Raw genomic sequence first — 18,060 nt, forward strand, 5'->3', positions numbered from 1 at the left:
GACTAACACATTTAACGCTCAATATTGAAATAAGCACTATTTTGAGAGTCTATGTAGTATTTTTTTTTATTTTTGTTTAGTTTAATGTGAAATACGCACTACTATAAAGTTCGTGAAGGAATAGACACGACACATAAAGTTCATATAGTATTTTAAAAAATTTGTTTAGTTCAGTGTGGAATACGCACTGCTACAAAATTCGTGCTGAAATATGAACGACGCGTAAAGTTCATGTTGAAATAGGCACTTTTTCCCTAGGGGACTAGAGTCTATTAATAAGATAGTATCACCTTTCTTTGTTATAGAGAGTGGACATGAAACAGAGTTATTTTTAGTGAAAATCGCAGTTAAGTTTGCGATGTTGCTATGAAATAAAAATAAAAAAGGAAGTTTCATTCAACCACAAGAATGTTGCATGATGAATTTGAAGCCTTGACCACACTTTTAAACTCTTCAAGCATCTTAAGTCTTTCCCGCGAGTTAAACTCTTTCATGATGATTCTTGCTTCCTTCAGTCGATTCGCATTTCGTACAATGTATTTCGCCACTCCTTTCTCTTTTTCTTGTTGCTCTTTGCTGCAGCAGTTCCACACGAAAGTCTCCAAACATTCCGGAACATTCTTCGGTTGAATCCATCTCCCCGCAACACAAACTTTTCTAGAATCCCATCCGCAACCTATAAGTTTGAGGACTTGTAATCTAGGACACGTGTTGATCACAAGAGTAAGTAGATTACACCACATTGCTTGAGATGTGCATAGCTCCAAATATTCCAACTGGTGGAAGATGGTGTACTTGGGAAATGCAATCTCACTTATTAGAGATGACCTGGAAGACAAGGAAACGTTTCTGATCCTCCCGAGAAGATGATCTTCTTCATCACTAGCAACTAGACGAAACAGGATGTCACGAGTCCCTTTGATCTTCAAGTATTTCAAACAAGGAGCATTAATCTCGTAGTACCCAAACTCTTGATCTTGCTCTTTATCTTGACCATTCCAATTCCAATCACAAATTTCAAGTCTCTGCAGAGTTGGGACATCAATAGTGAAAGATTTAACATAATCCCATCTACGTCGACTCACAACCAAATTCTCAAGAACATGGCATCCACATAAAAAGTCAGCAACCGAATCATCGTTTTTGCAGTTCACGTAGCAAAGATGCAGTGTTCTCACATAGTACTTGAGACGGCGATGTTCCCGACCACTATCAACAAGAATAAAATTCTTGAGTTTCAAGGTATCTAGATAGCGGCTAAATAACAAGGTAAGAGGGAGTTTGAGACTGGAAGGTCCCGCAACATCTAGTTCCAACTCACGCACACGGTGCAAGTATGCAATTGAAATCCACGATTCTATATCTCCACGAGCACAATTCTCTATACTAAAACGGAGACACAAACTCTCTAGATCAGGAGCTTTATTGGAAATCAAAACCCTACAAACGTTGTCTGAAAACGTCTCTCCGTCTCCATAGTGCTGATAATCAAACTCGAGTTTAGGCACCATCTTCCATATAGCATTCCATCGCTTAGACAAAACGCTGGTGGTTACAACATCTCTTTGTGGAAGCAAAGACAGTATTTGGAAAACCCTAGCTTCGGGCAACTTACTGATCCTGTCCACTCCTTCATCGTTTCTCTGACAACTTCGTTTAGACAAAACGTTCTGCATTCTCCCCCGTAGCAGGAAACAATGAACCGGCGGCGATTTCTTTTACGGAGTTAGAAGAAGAGATTGAATGAGGAACAAGATGAGAAAGGCCCAAAATATTATCTCATCCTTAAATAATCTTTTATTTTAACTTTCTCTTTTGTTAATATTTGTTTCCAAATCACCTTAAAAAAGACAATATCTTTAATATAAATATTGAAATTTTCTATATTTAAGTAATGTAATTTAATAAAAACAAATCATATTTTCTATCAATAAAAAAATAATAAACAAATCATATTAGTATAATACACATTCTGTTTTGTGATTGAATTGCACTTTGTATTAATATAACTGGCTTAAAAAAAACTTAAACCTTAAATTCTGCTTTAATTATTGTAACGCCTCGATTGGCCACAGTGCCACTTGCGCCCGCTCTCTAGTTTGTGGGTCTATCCTGTTCCAGCAGTCGGTCTGTTAATTTTTCCAAAACTCAAAATTATTGTTTACTAACCATGCAATTACCACTTAATCTTTATCCATGTTTTGGTTTTACTCGCACGGTATCGCGAATTCACTACTCTAACCCAAATATGCTTAATTCTGAATTTTAAACGGATAAGTGACAGAAAATTTAAATCAACTTTGATGACATCTATACTATTAGAGCAGAATCCCTCATAGGATTCTGTCCTTATTTATTTAAAATAATTACAATAATATACCATTTAGATTTTCTTTTACTTTGCTAAAACAAACAAATAAATAAGGAAATAATCTTAACTAAAACCAAGCTTAATTTTCCAAAACCAATCGACAATCACACAATTCGTGGGCCCATATCAACTAGAAATCATAACAAAAGAATGTATATCAGTGACAAAATAATATTTCCGTTTGCAAATCCATATCAAAAGAATCTCATATCAAACCTTTAGCTTAATTTTTGTAACTTTTTGTTTGTTGTGATTTTGTTTCATCGTTTTTCCTAATTATACTCTGAATGGATATTAATTTTAACAAACACAAGATATTATACATGTCAAACTATAATGTATCAATTATATACATCAATACAATTAAAACAACAACTCTTTTTTGAGATATCCATATGATCTTTCAAAGTATTTACAGGACTACCACTACTTATTAATTTAAAACTATATTTATTTAAACAAAACAAAAAATCTTAAAACTACTCCACCCAAAAACAATATAATTAAAAGAGAACTTTTTTTTTTGAAAAAAAAAATATCCTTGATTTGTTTTTTTTAAATAACTAAATATCAATATATCATAAATTTTAAATTCCCTAACTAAATAGATGCCATGTGTATATGACTTTATTCATAACTATTATATGTACGAGTAACAAAAAATTTCTTTTTGAAAAGAAGTAACAAATTTTTTTCTTTGGACGTAAATTTTTCAATTTACTTATATGATTTTTAGTTACTGTTTGTTCTTAAAATAAGGACAAACGTATTGTCTATGATTAATTTATACATCAAACAATAGTTACGTTAGGAAAATGAATATAATAATCGAGTAGTACAATAAGAAATAAAGTGTATAATAGTATTGTCACTTTATATTATAATCTTTGCTATGAGATAAAAACATTTGAATGAATATTAATCAAATTTTAGATACGATTATAAAATATGAAATAAAAAAAACTATATTATAATAAGTTTTTTTGTTTGATATATTCTTAAATTATAGAACTCATGTCTAAAGTGTATTGTATTAAATATATAATATATGTATTGTTTCTAAAAGTAAATCCAAAACTTATATTAAGATATTTTTTAAAAAATCTTGTGCAATATATATTTTCCAAAAATACTTGAATGTTATAGATAAAATAGTTATATATTTATGCATCATTTCTATTACAGTCTTTAGGGCTTGGCAAAAAAATCAAAAAAAAAATAAATCCAATATGAAAAAGTAATATAGAACCCGAACCAAAACTGATTAAATATCTAAATAAGTTCAAAAGTTTATATTTAGACAACTAGAACTAAAGCCGACCCATACTGAAATATTTCAGGTATCCCAATATATATGAATTCTATTTATATTCTTAAATATATTCGTTACTTTAAGAATTAATATCCAAAAAAATAAGATATTTTTAAATTGTCCAAAATATTTGAAAATATATAATAATAGTTAAAATTAAATATCTAAAATTGTTATACAATACTAAAAACATCAAAAATACTTAAAATATCTAATGATTCTCTATACAGTTTTTCAAGCCATACCGATTTTTATGTTAAGTTTACACATGTTTGAACTTTACGGGAATAATAGAAATTGAACTGTTTCTAACAGGGAAAAGATCGCGTACAAACTCAAGCGAACATTTACGGTGTTTAACGCAAACTTAAAACGTGTGTTCTCCTTGAAAGTTTCCAGATTTCTATATTTAAGCATAGTTGACAAAAAGTAGTACACCATGCGACTGTAAACTCAAAACCTATGTTTACGTCTTTAAGATAATGGAAAGTGATTGTACTCCTGTGTAGCAATGACCACGTGCAATGTACCATTCGCTAAAAGTCCAATCAAGAAACACCAGCTACTGTGTACGATATTAACACTCAACTTTTTTGTTACGATAACATAAATATTTAATTATTTCAATTTTACCTACATAGCAGTACATAGTCTGCATACTACATTGTTTTTTTTTCTTTTCACATTGTTGTTTTCTATACTATTTTCACTATTTATATGTAGATTGATGGTATTTTTGTATTTTTAATTATTAATTAAATTTTTTAAATCTATGTAAGAGAAAATCGAATTCCTGTTACGCATGGAAGGTTTCTTGACGCTCACGCGTAGGATTTTCCATATTATAGCACATCCTTGTAGGTTTACGTTTTCCCAAAAAAAATTGCTTCTAGTATTGTTTCTGAAGATATTGGAAACTTTTTGGAGCTCAGGGTCAAAATACTTGAACTGGTTATTAATTCTCAAAATGTTTTCTATTCGTCGTATACTTTCAGTTTCAGTTTCAAAATTTTTTTTTTTTTTTTGTAACTGAGTTTCAAAAATATTTGCAATTACATTAGATGTGTTCCGTCGGTGAGTTTTGAAATATATCCTACCTGATGGAGTATTATTTCAGATATTTTATTTGGAGATATTTTGACAGACACCTGACTGCTCACGTGACCCGATGAGTATTTCTTATATGTAATTCACTCAAATTTTGCCTAACATGAAATTTTTTTTTTTTTTTGAGAAAACCTAACATGAAAATATTCCATAGCATATGCAAATATACGGAGGAGATCGATATAATAATATGTTTTTTCACTTTCTTAGTCGTTTAACGAAGATTATTGGGAAAGCATCGTCCATCCTGATTGTTTAGCGATTAGTAATCCTATTTTTATAGAGTAACCACTTGTTGATGATTATGCCCGGCTCTCTGTAGCAATCATAATTCAGTTGGTAATTGAATATTCTTTTTACATAATTTTTGTACAGGTCTATGTAAACAATTTTTAGCTAAATACGCTAAAAGAGAATTTGTCCTCAAGTATATGATCCAAACGAAGTGTGTCGGCCGACAAACTAAATACGCTCGTTGGCTAACACTTAAACTAGACCACATCAGAATTATTAGGGGTTTCAAATTATAACTAAGAGTAGGTGTTTTGAAAAAAACAGTTGTGTAATATCATCACGCAAGGAAGAAAACAAAACTTCTCCACGTCATGTAAGCAGGCACTAAAACTTGATATTTAGAAAACTAATTAACTAGTCACGAAAAGAGCTTACTTTTTTGGCAATACAAAACCGAGAATATTCTATCGATCATCAAATAAAATTGATTAAGATTTCCATATTGTGTTTTATGATTCTTGTAATTGTTTATCATCATTATTATCAAGAACACATTATTAACGTGCATGTTCTCCAATCAACGTTTCCAATATTCTCAATCGAATATCGCAACTTGCGGTGAATAGTATAATTCAATTCCATGATAACGAAATAGTAGTATAATTAGGAAAACGACTTATGAAATTTTACCAAAAAAACGATCTGTGAATGGAAATAACGTTGAATTTACACTTAAGTCTCTTTGATGTAAAATGCGTTTTATGCTTCAATTTGATACAAACTGAGTTGTCTCCTGAGCAAACGCATATGAGCCGTGATTAGAAAGTAATTGTAGTTTTTCGAATGATGGAATAATTTGCGATAATGCTTTTAGTACAAATAATTTTATTTAAAAATTTAAAAACTTTTAAGTGTAGTATTAACGAAAAAAAAAAGTTGAAAAGGGAAATAAAAAAAATATAAAAAGAGATGTAGTACAAAAAATGAAAAAGAGTAAGTACAAAGCATGAAGTCGCTATGAATAGTTGTCAGTATCCTGTGCCAATCTAATGCCATCCACTTTCGTACTAATTACAGCTGTTTCTCATTGAAACTCATTTTTTACTTTGAATTTTTTTTATATCTCATTACTTTACATGCAAACAATCTTACGGATACTTCCCATCAAAAGTACACTCGTAGTTAATTTTCTACATCGTATATGTATGGCTAAAGAGTATATTATAAAAAATTGTCGAATATTCGTTCAGCGGAGGTGTGCGATTGGCACCTCTCTCTCTTTACAGATGGGGGCTACAGAGTCTTTGCATATCTACAGATATTGGGTGGACTGTTTACCGTCTAGGCCTTACCTTCCTGTTATGATGACGACTTCCTCCAAACGCGGACGCGCTTTATAATTTACGAGATTCAATGTTTTTTTTTTGCTAATGAATGTAAAATTAATTTTAATTCAATACGTTCTTACATATAGTTTGAAATCTAGCAAATTGCAACGATATGAAGCTTAGATTGAATCTTGGAAGCTTGGATTCAATGTTTTCTACTATGAACTTCAAAGTTTTTGTTTGCTTTTGTTTTCTTTCGAACCCAAAGTTGTGTATGTATTTATTATGTTTTATTATTCGTGATTTAATCTATAGGATTTATAAGTAAAAATATTGTTTGTCATTGTACTATGCAGTTTTCTTTTTATTGCAGCAAGTTTCATACCTAAACTCGTAATCTTGATAAAAACACTGCTAAGTCTATTTTTATAGTTGTTGAAATTTGAATCTGATATGTTTATCTTTAGAACAAAATAATTCATGCTAACGCAATTTGCTTTATTAATAATGATAGTTAGTCACTTTGATTTGATTCAATTTTAACATTTGACGAGTTTACTCCTTCCCAAAAGTCTGTTTTCATTTGTCGATGGCCTAATCAAAATATTAACGAAGATATACTGTTTAACCCTTTTAATATGTTTCTACACAAAAAAAGAAGTAAAAATACAAGGGGAGAGTATGAAGTAACCTGACCTAAATTCTCCTCTAAAAATAAATCAAATACGGTTATTGTCGCTTTCAACTTTTGTTAAAAGAAGGTAGTTGACGATATGGGAGTCAATAGACATTTGCATTCTTTATCAATATTAGAGGCTTATAAATTTATAACATAACCTCTTCTCTCGTTTAATTTAATGTATACTTATACTCCCTCCGTTTTTTTTATAAGTCGTTTTAGAAGAAATTTTTTATTTCAAATTATATGACGTTTTTGATTTTCTATGTAAAATTTATTAACAGTTAATGTTGTATGACCAATGATAATATGTCTTCTATTTTTTTATTGGTTGATTTATGGTTATGTAAATAATTAATGATGTTTTTGTCTAGAAAATATAAGGAATTTATGTTTTTTTAATCTATGTGTAAGATTCTAAAATGACTTATAAAAAAACGGAGGGAATATATTTTTTGTTTCTCTGTACGTTACGTTTCTACATTTTTTTCTTCTTAATTCATCACATATGAAATGTCAATTATTGATGAATAAAAAAATAATTAATGCATGTCGTCAATGGTTGATATGAAAAAAAGGAATTCAATGAAATAAAAATGCACACAAACACAAACAATAATAATACGAATCTTGGATTATTAACAAAAAGAAGAGTTATGGTATATTACAGAAACACCCTCCATCTTTTTTTGAATTTAGAGTTTGTGCCATCACCGAACAACATAAGAAAAGGTTTTGTAGTAAAAGCTAAGAAAGTTGAAGACGACGAAACACAGAGAGAAAGAGAGAGAGACGAAGCTTCCCAGAAAAAAAGAACTAAACTTTCGATTCAACTCTCGTTCCTTAATCAATTCCCAAGTCGGAAAATTTTGAAGCCAAAGATTTGATTTTTTTTTGGGAGAGTCTCTCAAATCTGAAGGGAAAGCCTTCTTAATTGTTCGATTCGATTTCGTTGGATCCGAGAAGAAGAAAAAAAGGGTTTTGTTGTCTGAAGAATCTGAGATTCATCTAAGGTACAAGTCGCTTCTGTTTTTTTTTTTGTGTGTTTCAGAGACAATTAAAAGGAGAAGCCTTTACTGTCTGTTCAATTGGAATCTCTGAGCTTTTTGAGTGATTCAGGTTCGTTAGAGAGAGAGAGAGAGATGGATGAGGTGGGTCCTCAAGTGGCTGGTCCGGTCTCAATTCACCATCCAATAGGTGGGAGAAAACGAGATCTTTATTACCAGATGTCCAATCGCCAGCCCTACTGGCTTGTCCCCTCCTCTCAGCAGCAGAGGAATGATTGGAACCCTAAGATGTGGGAATGGGACAGTCAGAGATTCGAAGCTAAACCTGTTGAGGCAGCACAAGACTCTCTTCAGGTAGCGAACAACGGCACGCAGTTTGATCTCAATGCCAGGAGTGACGATGATAACAACAACAACGGCGGGTTGAGTTACGAGGGAGAAGAGAGAAGAGGTCTTGATTTGAATCTGAGTAGTGGTTTCAACGCTGTGGAAGAGACTAGACCCAACAAGAAGGTGAAGTCCGGATCTCCGGGAAGGAACTACCCCAAGTGTCAGGTGGATAGTTGTAAGGAGGATCTATCGGTTGCTAAGGATTATCACAGAAGACATAAAGTCTGTGAGGTTCACAGTAAAGCTACCAAAGCTCTTGTTGGGAATCAGATGCAGAGGTTTTGCCAACAGTGTAGCAGGTTTGAAAAGATTCTCACCTTTTTTTTTAACTTTTATAAAAATATGATTGGGTTTTAACAAGTTTTGGCTTCTTCTAGGTTTCATCTTCTATCCGAGTTTGATGAGGGGAAGAGAAGCTGTAGGCGGAGGCTGGCTGGCCATAACAGGAGGAGAAGGAAAACAACTCAGCCTGAGGAGGTTACATCTGGTGCTGTAGCTCCTGGGAGTTCCGATAAAAACGCAGCTAATATGGATGTTATGGCTTTGTTAACAGCTTTGGCTTGTGCACAAGGTAACAACATCTTCCTCCTCCTCTCTGGTATCAGTGGGAATAAACCTCAATATCGGTTTTGTGTGTGCGTGTTTTGCAGGTAGGAACGGTTCTCAACCTAATGGGTCTCCAGCAGTGCCACAAAGAGAGCAACTCCTTCAGATACTCAACAAGATCAATGCGTTGCCTCTGCCTATGGATCTTGTCTCCAAGTTGAACAGTATCGGAGTTTTAGCGAGGAAAAATCTTGATCAACCTTCGGTTATGAACTCGAGAAACGATGTGAATGGGGGAGCCTCCTCTTCTCCTTCCACCATGGACTTGCTTGCTGTTCTATCCACAACTCTAGGCTCGTCTGCGCCTGAGGCCATCGCGTTCTTATCTCAAGGAGGATTTGGTAGCAGTGATAAGACTAAGCTAACTTCTTCCGACCACGCCCCTACTACAACCAGTTCAGAAAAGAGAACTTTGGAGTTTCCTTCTTTTGTGGGGGGAGGAGGTGAGAGAACCAGCAGCAGTAACCCGTCTCCTTCTCAGGACACTAGATCTTCTAGCTTATCTCTACAGCTGTTCACCTCTTCACCAGAGGACGAGAGGCGACAACCGACGGTTGCATCTTCGGGAAAGTACAACTCCTCCGCGAGCAGCAACCCCGTTGAGGATAGATCGCCGTCTTCTTCATCACCAGTCATGCAGGAGTTGTTCCCAATGCAGACATCTCCTGAAACCATGAGATCTAACAATTGCAGAACCTCTAGTCCCAGTAGTCCCAGAAACAGCTGCTTGCCACTAGATCTTTTTGGCGCATCAAACAGAGGAGCTTCTGCTGCTGCTGCAAATCTTAGTTATGCTTCGTCTGGTTCGGATTATTCTCCTCCCAGCTTAAACTCTGATGCTCAGGTAATGCAGCTTACCACATTTACAACCTCTTAGCAGCAGCAGGTTTAAAGCTACTAACATTATTTTTCATGTGTGTTTGTTGTCTAACAGGACCGCACCGGGAAGATAGTTTTCAAACTGCTTGGAAAAGATCCTAGTCAGCTCCCTGGGACACTGAGAACCGAGGTAATGACCTCCTTGAAGCGTAATAGAGTTATTAATTTGCCCTCCTTTTTAAGTCCTAACGCTGCTTCAACTCTTAAAATACAGATCTCTAGTTGGCTTTGTAGCATTCCATCAGAAATGGAGAGTTATATCAGGCCTGGCTGTGTTATTCTATCTGTCTATGTGGCAATGTCAGCTTCTGCTTGGGAACAAGTGAGTTGAATCGTTTGTTAATTAGTATTCGAATTTTGCTCTAAAGCATATTCTGAGAAAGCTAATGGCGTTTCACGTCTTTTTCATTTTATTAGCTTGAAGAAAACTTGCTGCAGCGGGTTAGTTCTTTGGTTCACGATTCTGAATTTTGGAGCAGTACGAGATTTTTGGTCAACACAGGCAGACAGCTCGCGTCGTACAAGCACGGTGAGCTGCTACATCACTTGCCAGTTGGTGTGTATGGTCTACAAGATATAATAACTTAAGTCAATCAATCCTAATGCAAATGTTACAGGTAGAATTCGTCTGAGCAAATCTTGGAGAACATTGAGTTCGCCAGAGCTGATCACGGTGTCACCGGTTGCTGTTGTTGCCGGTGAAGAAACTAGTTTGGTATTAAGGGGTAGAAGCTTGACCAACGATGGAATTAGGTAACACCTTTTTTTTAGCCATTTCTTCTCATGATGCTTCTGTTGTGTTTGTCCTAAGCAAATCTTTCTCATTATGATGTGCAGCTTTCGTTGTGCGCATATGGGTAACTATACCTCAATGGAAGTAACTGGAACAGCGCATAGAAGCACCAGATTTGATGAGTTAAATGTAAATAGGTTCAAAGTCAAGTGCCCTGCTTCTCTGGGACGTTGTTTCCTTGAGGTAATAAAACTTCGAAATAACATCAAGCAAAGTTTAGTTTTAAACACTCGCTATTGTGTCCAATACAGGTGGAGAATGGATTCAGAAGCGACAGTTTCCCTTTGATAATCGCCAGTGCCAAGATTTGCAAAGAGTTGAATCGCCTAGAAGATGAGACAGAAGAGCAAACATACAACTCAGGTCGTCCAAGTTCAAGAGAGGAAGTAGTTTGTTTCTTGAACGAGCTCGGTTGGCTGTTTCAGAAGAAATCTGCATCCGGCGGCTTCTCTCTCCCTCGCTTCAAGTTTCTGCTCGTATGCTCTGTCGAAAGAGATTACTGTTCGCTCGTGAGAACTCTTCTTGATATGATGGTGGAGAGAAATTTGGGAAACGATGGTTTGATGATGAGCAGAGAGTCCTTAGATATGCTGGCTGAGATTCAGCTGTTGAGCCGCGCTGTCAAAAGGAAGAACACAGAAATGGTGGAAACGCTGATTCATTACTCTGCTAAAACGTTCATCTTCTTGCCTAGCATCAAGGGACCTGGTGGTATCACACCTCTGCATCTGGCTGCTTCCTCATCTGGTTCAGATGATATGGTCGATGTCCTGACTAATGATCCACAAGGGGTATAGTTTCTAACCTATGTTTTATAGCCTTCTAGTGAGTGTTTCTCATCTAAATGTTTTAATGGTTTCAGATTGGATTATCGTCGTGGAATACCTTAATCGATGCAAGTGGACAGACTCCATTTAGCTATGCTGCAATGAGGAACAACCACAGTTACAACACCTTGGTGGCTCGCAAACTTGCGGACAAAAGAAACGGTCAAATATCTCTAAACATCGAGAACGGGATCGATCAGATTGGTGTAGTGAGTAAGAGGCTAAACTCAGAGATGAAGAGATCTTGCAACACATGTGCAAGCATGGCCCTTAAGTATCAGAAGAAGGTGTCAGGCACACGTCGCTTGTTTCCAACTAGGATCATCCATTCGATGGTTGCTGTTGCCACCGTTTGTGTCTGTGTTTGCGTGTTTATGCATGCTTTCCCTATCGTCAGACAAGGCTCACACTTCAGTTGGGGAGGTCTTGATTATGGCTCGGTCTAAAAAAAAGGCTACATTGTAGCATTTTTTTTGTATAATTAAGTGTTGATTATTGCAAGAGAGTACAGAGAAGAAAACATGTTGGGGGTCAAGAGTAGACATAGCTTCTCAACATCTGTGTTTTAAAAAAAAAAATATATATTTTCGCTAATTATATGTTGTATTCTTGAATTTGTTAATCTCCTTCGGCTTAGTTACACTTCTAGTTCTTCTCTTAACAACACAGAAGCTGTGGTGGCTATAAGACTGTCATAAAACTTGTAATGTAACATCCTTTCGTCTAATGCCATATGTATAAATAGTATCAACTTCTGTTTTTTTTTACTTAACGGTCACGTTCCATGTACTATTTGTTCAGGTCGGTCAATAGTATTGCAGCCACGAATGTCTTTTACTTTTTGAATTACAAACAAAATACAAAAACTAGTTTTCCTTTATGTGGAGTTGGGAAGAGATAAGATCGAAGAGGAAAAAAAGAAGCGGATTCATTCGTCAACTTTTCTCCCAACATTTTGAACAATTAGTGGTTATGTTTAGTTTTCAATTGATAGCTACTAACTGATTACGTGGATCACACTTATCTTCTTGTTATTATCATCCTCTCTTAACCATATTCCATCTTATAGTTTATTGATTCGGTCTCTGTCACGAGTACTACATTACACTACATTTGTTGATGACCTATTCAAAGTCATCTGTAAAATATATTAAAATGTGAAATTATATTCCAACAAAAATATCTTTACCAAAAAGAAAAAAATATTAAAATGTGTTACTCATAGTCAACTGTATATTATATTAAAATCTGTAGTTGTTTTATATTTGGTCCTTCATTCTATTTCTATATTGGCCAGCAAAAAAATATGAAAACCTATGAGAAAAAGAGAGAAAAAAGACTCATTCAGATAATTTACTAAAGAATATCACTAGTCTTTTTGAAGGCTTGTTGCTTTCAATCTCACTAGTCTATTAGATAAGTGTAGAAGATAGAAGACATTCATTATATACCTAGAAGAAGAAAACAGCATATAGATTGCATTATTTTCTAGTGTAGGGACTTGTATAAGTTATGTTCATCTTAGAGTTTTGTTAACTCACGCAATCTCAATTGATTGGCATACTCTTTCCATCGAGACATAGATGTTGTTATCTTATCTATCCGTATGTTCTGCCATCATAAACAATGCTATCAAGTTATTTAAACTTCGGAATAGAAGTAGAAATTGAAAAAAGGTATAAAGTTGAACTACTCCACTAGGAAATACCTGCATGAAAATTTACTATAACATAAGAATGTAAAATTATTATAAAATGTCTACACCAATGTGATAAGTTCCTAACAGTTTCAGACTATATAAGAAAATCATGAGCCGTACAGCTATTACTAGATTCTGGACAACTCACTCTTACCGTAGAATCCAACAGTTTAGAATAGATTGTACTTGTTGTTCAAAAAAAAAAAGAATAGAAAAAGCAGTCACTAGCTGATAAAAACTCTTTTTTTGTAGCTTTAATTGTTAAATTATAAATGTTTTGGATCACGTAGAAGACGCTCGCTGACCCTACGATTATAAGTGGTGGCAATTTTCTGAATCCTACGGTCTAAGATTTGTCATGTGGGTAAACAGTAAAGGACAAAAGTGTGTGCAACGTCACATAGAAAGATTTGTCCGAGAAGAGGTTTTTCAAAATCCAACGGCTCAGACCAGAATCTACACCAATCTCTAGTTCGGTTCTGTCTCCTCCGTGTCCGTTGATCTTTCTGCCTCTTAATAACCTTTAGCCACGTAATTTATTTATTTTTTCTCTTTTTAAGGAAATAGTTTCATGACTGTTATAGTATTTTACTAATCTAGTATCCAAAGTCAGCCATTTATATTGTATCTTTCATGTTTCAATAGCTTGTTATCCAGTATGTTAGACCATCTCTAAAATATAAAATAATATTTGTAATGTCATTCTTCGAAATAGATTTTTTAATTTCTTACAAAATTTTAAAATGCTATTTCTTTTTCAAATACAAAAAATATTTTTTTAAAAATGGATTAGAAAACAATACACTTTGCGATAACATTTAGAGTAAAATATTCATTTTCTTTTGCAAATACATGTATATTAACAGTTTATATTTATCACAAATGTATTCTTGTTCCAGGGGAGAGATATAGTTCCAGCAGAGATTGTTATCAGGGCATATCGAGAGGCTGAGGAATGGGTTGAGGCGCAAGTAATAGAGAATGAGATGATCAATGCAGAGAGCGCCAACCTGAAACCGGAAAAAGCCAAGTGGAAGCCACCGGAGAAAGGGTGGAAAATGTGTAATGTGGGTTTTGATTGGAACAAAGAAAAAAGTCTAGCAGGTGGTGGTTGGGTAGTGCGCAACGAGAGAGGAGTTGTCCAATGTCACAGTAGAAGAGCTTTTAGCAATATTCGGTCTGTTGATGAGGCTAAGTTTGCGGTGATATTGTGGACACTTGAAAGCATGAAGAGTCATAGGATGACTAAAATTATTGTTGCAGGGGAGTTTGGAGATTTTTTTGGAGCAGTTGAACGGCCTCAAGCGTGGCCATCTTTCTGTTTTCAGGCAGGAGAGATTGAGATGGGAAGATCTCTAATTGTTGACTGTAGGTTTTTGGTGGTTAGAAAAGAAGCTAACAGAGGAGCTATTTTCATTGCACAAAGTGTCACGAAACAGAGGTTGGTAAGATCGTATGTTCAGTGTGGTCATCCTTCGTGGCTTTTTGAGTTCTTTGTAAATGAAAGTCGTGGCCTCTGAGCCTTGTTTATGGGCTTCTGATATCAGAGTTGTTTGATCTGGTTCTCCTCTTGTTTGGGTGGAGTTGTATTGGTTTTTGGTTGTCTAGATCAACGTCTATAGGTCATATGGATGATCTGGTTGTACATTAGGTTTATTGTAAAAGCTTAATCAATATTATGAATGGAATTTCAAGGGAAAAAAAAAACATACCCTTTACATAATGAATAAATATGATAATCTTTTAAAGGGAAAATATCCCACATTGGGAAGTGACGTAGGACCAAAGAATATAGTCGGCTTGATCTTTTCAAAGCGCAAACGACAAAATAATTTTATGCCAAACAAAATAATTTGCGAACAATGATTCAATTGTTCAACTTCAATAATAATACTTTTCTTAAGCTCCTTTACTTATGGGGTCTCTACAAACACACACATGTGCACCTTAACTTATACGTGTGCCTCTAATGGAACAAAAGAAGAAATTAGATACACTGATTTGTCAAATAGATAATACAGCCAAGAAAAGTAATTAAAGATAACTACAAAAATTAAAAGAGGATAATAAATGATTTTCATGTGAGTTATTATAAACCTCAAATACTCGTGACCGACTTCAAACACAACACACAAGTAACCCTTAATTTCTATCGTTTTCAGCTGTAGCAGCCACTAACTCAAATCATCTCCTCTCTTCTTAGTCTTTTCAATCAAACCACAAGAATCTCGAGTCCAGTAAGCACGATAGAAAGAAACTCATGGTGACTTCTCTTCTTCTTATTATCTATTTTACCCCTTTAAAATATTCTATGCAGATTCTTTATATTTGCTACCGTTTGAATTGGTCTTAAAACTCTCCAGGGACCAATGATGAGAGTAGAAGAAGAAAGTCCATCATGGCTAATACCATTGCTAAGAGCAAACTACTTTGTCCCATGTTCGATCCACGCTGATTCCAACAAAAGTGAATGCAACATGTTCTGTCTTGACTGCAGTTCTAGTTCCTTTTGCTCTTACTGTTTGAGCAATCATAAAAACCATCGTGTTCTTCAGGTTCGTTCTTCATTCAAATTTCAGTTTGTTTTTTCTTCCCAAACTCACAAAAAAAAAAATAATAATAAAATTGAGTGTTTATCCTTTAGATACGAAGATCATCATACCACAACGTTGTAAGGGTGAACGAGATTCAGAAGTACATAGACATCTCTTGTGTTCAGACATATATAATTAACAGCGCAAGGATCGTGTTCTTGAACGAACGTCCTCAGCCAAGAATCGGCAAAGGCGTTACCAATACTTGTGAAATATGTTGCAGGAGCCTCCTTGATTCTTTCCGTTTCTGCTCTCTCGGTTGCAAAGTAAATACAAATCTCTTTTCTCATTCCACTTCAGAAGATCTATTCCTCTGTTTTTGATTTTATTGTTTGGTTATATTTAGGGCTATTTTTACGTTAAAATTAGAGCGGTTTAACACGTAAAATTGGAGAGGAACTCTTTTTAAAGATTCTTTAGTTTTTATTTTAAAAGTAAATGGATAAATCATAGTAATTTTATTATAATCTTAAATGTATAAGTTATAATTTCAAAAGAAAAATTGAAACTGCTAATTTCTAAACTATATTATTAAATTTTTAAAATGTCAGTTACTATTTTTTGAATAGAGCATACAAATACTTTGATATGTCACCCACTGACCATGTTGATCTTCTTTTGGTGATTCAGCTTGGAGGGATGAAGAGAGGAAATCAAAGTCTTTCCTTCTCTTTAAAAGGGAAGCATGGGAGAGAATATCAAGGTGAAGCGGAATCTGATGAGGCGACCACACCAACTAAGATACGCAAGACATGTGCTTTCAACCGTCTGATGAATGGTCTCTCCATCTCCACCGTTAAATCAGATTACTTTTCAGGAGATCAGTGGTCTTCAAGCTCCGGTGATGAAAGTGGTTTTAATCTTTCTCCGGGGACACCAACTATATATAATCACCGGAACTCAAGCAGACGGAAGGGCGTACCACACCGTGCTCCGTTCTGAACTTAACCAACACGTAACTAACCATATAGAAAGGTTTCCCGTGGTCATAGGTCATAGTATTGTAAATGGTTAGTATTGTTTTTCTTTTAAAGCCGTAGAAATAGATAATATAAAGAAAATCATATACATCGCTGTTTCCTTTGTTTATATCGTATAGGAAATATGTTTGTAGTATTAAGGGATTGAAGTATGTTTCTATATAGTTTTTAAACTTTTTATTTTTGTACCTGTTTGCGAAGACATATAAGTAGTGATATTTTCACACTAAAATAGCAAATGTACCTGCCGTAAAAAAAAAAAAGCAAATGTACCTTTTGTGCATTAGAGAGAGACATCTCCAGAGGAAAAAGAAGCGGTTCTCTTGTTTTCACTTTTACGACAATTAAACATATAAAAATGAGAGTTTTGATCAACCAACGAAGCTCTTCATTCAGACTTTATGTATGTTTTAAATATATCATTCTCAGTTGAATGAGTTTAATCTAGGCATCACAATTCTTTTTTGAGAAAAAGTTATCTTGCAAGTCTAGATATACATATAATTCGCTTTGATCAATGTTTAGTAGCTAATTAATCAAAGATTCTGTGACCAATTCAGATAAATGTATATATACATCCGATGCTGAGTGAAATATAATGTACAAGTTGAATTGAGCGTTGAATGGAAAAGTAAAAGACTAACCTTGTCAAATATCTGACTGAATTGTTAAAATATTTTGCGACTTTATAGATGAAATTGTTTTGGCAAAATGATATTATAATAGCTTCTAAAAAAAATAAACGTAATATTTTTTTGGAAGAATACTATAAATAGCTAACAACAGTTTACTATAAATAATTACATATCACTTTTATTACTAATTTAAAAAGCTATAAATATTTTCATGTTTTCTTTATCACATATCAAATATTCTTTAATCTCCAGAATCATGGCTTCTACCAACAATCAGCAATGCACAAAACTCATGTATTATGTTTTTGCTCTTTATTTGTCAATATTGTCATCATCATCTTCCGCAGAAGTTACAACCAAAAAAAATTGTTAGATTCAGATTTATTATAGACTTCCAATTTAACATCAAGTAGTGATAAAAAAATTTAGAATTTTAAAACAGTTATATTCGGTTAATCGAGTTAATTACGATCTTTATACTCGGTCGAATAAAATTATATTAATTAAGAGTTTAGGATATTTAATATCTAGGTTTTGATATCATGTTAAATTCAGATTAATTGTAGACTTCCAACCTAAAATTGATAAGTAGTTTAACTCTAACCCTAAAATTGATAAG

The 18,060-nt window shown here is 34.2% G+C and overlaps 4 protein-coding genes across 5 annotated transcripts; 3 read left to right on the forward strand and 1 right to left on the reverse strand.

Annotated features, from left to right (window-relative positions):
• Positions 1-260: 260 nt before the first annotated feature.
• Positions 261-1,829, reverse strand: LOC108815276 (putative F-box/FBD/LRR-repeat protein At4g13965). Its single transcript, XM_018587919.2, has one exon. It carries the CDS (start codon positions 1,674-1,676, stop codon positions 393-395), a length of 1,284 nt encoding a protein of 427 aa, XP_018443421.1. The 5' UTR covers positions 1,677-1,829; the 3' UTR covers positions 261-392.
• A 5,937-nt stretch (positions 1,830-7,766) lies between these two features.
• LOC108817581 (squamosa promoter-binding-like protein 16) lies at positions 7,767-12,175 on the forward strand. Its single transcript, XM_018590310.2, has 11 exons — positions 7,767-8,044; positions 8,151-8,727; positions 8,806-8,999; positions 9,079-9,878; positions 9,969-10,043; positions 10,128-10,235; positions 10,331-10,442; positions 10,531-10,666; positions 10,751-10,889; positions 10,958-11,497; positions 11,569-12,175. The coding sequence occupies exons 2-11, from the start codon at positions 8,174-8,176 to the stop codon at positions 11,977-11,979; spliced, it is 3,069 nt and encodes a 1,022-aa protein (XP_018445812.1). The 5' UTR covers positions 7,767-8,044; positions 8,151-8,173; the 3' UTR covers positions 11,980-12,175.
• A 1,415-nt stretch (positions 12,176-13,590) lies between these two features.
• LOC108815274 (uncharacterized) lies at positions 13,591-14,752 on the forward strand. Its single transcript, XM_056991325.1, has 2 exons — positions 13,591-13,596; positions 14,132-14,752. The coding sequence occupies exons 1-2, from the start codon at positions 13,591-13,593 to the stop codon at positions 14,750-14,752; spliced, it is 627 nt and encodes a 208-aa protein (XP_056847305.1).
• A 584-nt stretch (positions 14,753-15,336) lies between these two features.
• On the forward strand, positions 15,337-16,988 carry LOC108814598 (protein RGF1 INDUCIBLE TRANSCRIPTION FACTOR 1). 2 transcript variants are annotated; one of them, XM_018587199.2, is made up of 4 exons: positions 15,337-15,495; positions 15,596-15,787; positions 15,877-16,092; positions 16,457-16,988. In XM_018587199.2, the coding sequence occupies exons 1-4, from the start codon at positions 15,493-15,495 to the stop codon at positions 16,766-16,768; spliced, it is 723 nt and encodes a 240-aa protein (XP_018442701.1). In that variant the 5' UTR covers positions 15,337-15,492; the 3' UTR covers positions 16,769-16,988. The 2 variants fall into 2 exon arrangements, with proteins under 2 accessions (XP_018442701.1, XP_056846152.1); XM_056990172.1 differs by having other exon boundaries at positions 15,351-15,787.
• The last annotated feature ends 1,072 nt before the right edge of the window (positions 16,989-18,060 follow it).

Source organism: Raphanus sativus, chromosome 7 (assembly GCF_000801105.2).
Source record: "Raphanus sativus cultivar WK10039 chromosome 7, ASM80110v3, whole genome shotgun sequence".
Taxonomy (NCBI): Eukaryota; Viridiplantae; Streptophyta; class Magnoliopsida; order Brassicales; family Brassicaceae; genus Raphanus; species Raphanus sativus.

What these genes read in the sequence shown, in the direction of transcription:
- LOC108817581 (XM_018590310.2), top strand. Translation starts at nt 8,174, where the DNA reads ATGGATGAGGTGGGTCCTCAAGTGGCTGGTCCGGTCTCAATTCACCAT. An exon ending in CTGGGACACTGAGAACCGAG is followed by an intron (nt 10,044 to 10,127) that starts GTAATGACCTCC and finishes CTTAAAATACAG; the next exon opens with ATCTCTAGTTGGCTTTGTAG. An exon ending in TGGGACGTTGTTTCCTTGAG is followed by an intron (nt 10,890 to 10,957) that starts GTAATAAAACTT and finishes TGTCCAATACAG; the next exon opens with GTGGAGAATGGATTCAGAAG.
- LOC108814598 (XM_018587199.2), top strand. An exon ending in AAAACCATCGTGTTCTTCAG is followed by an intron (nt 15,788 to 15,876) that starts GTTCGTTCTTCA and finishes TTTATCCTTTAG; the next exon opens with ATACGAAGATCATCATACCA. An exon ending in TCTGCTCTCTCGGTTGCAAA is followed by an intron (nt 16,093 to 16,456) that starts GTAAATACAAAT and finishes TTGGTGATTCAG; the next exon opens with CTTGGAGGGATGAAGAGAGG.
- LOC108815276 (XM_018587919.2), bottom strand. Translation starts at nt 1,676, where the DNA reads ATGCAGAACGTTTTGTCTAAACGAAGTTGTCAGAGAAACGATGAAGGA.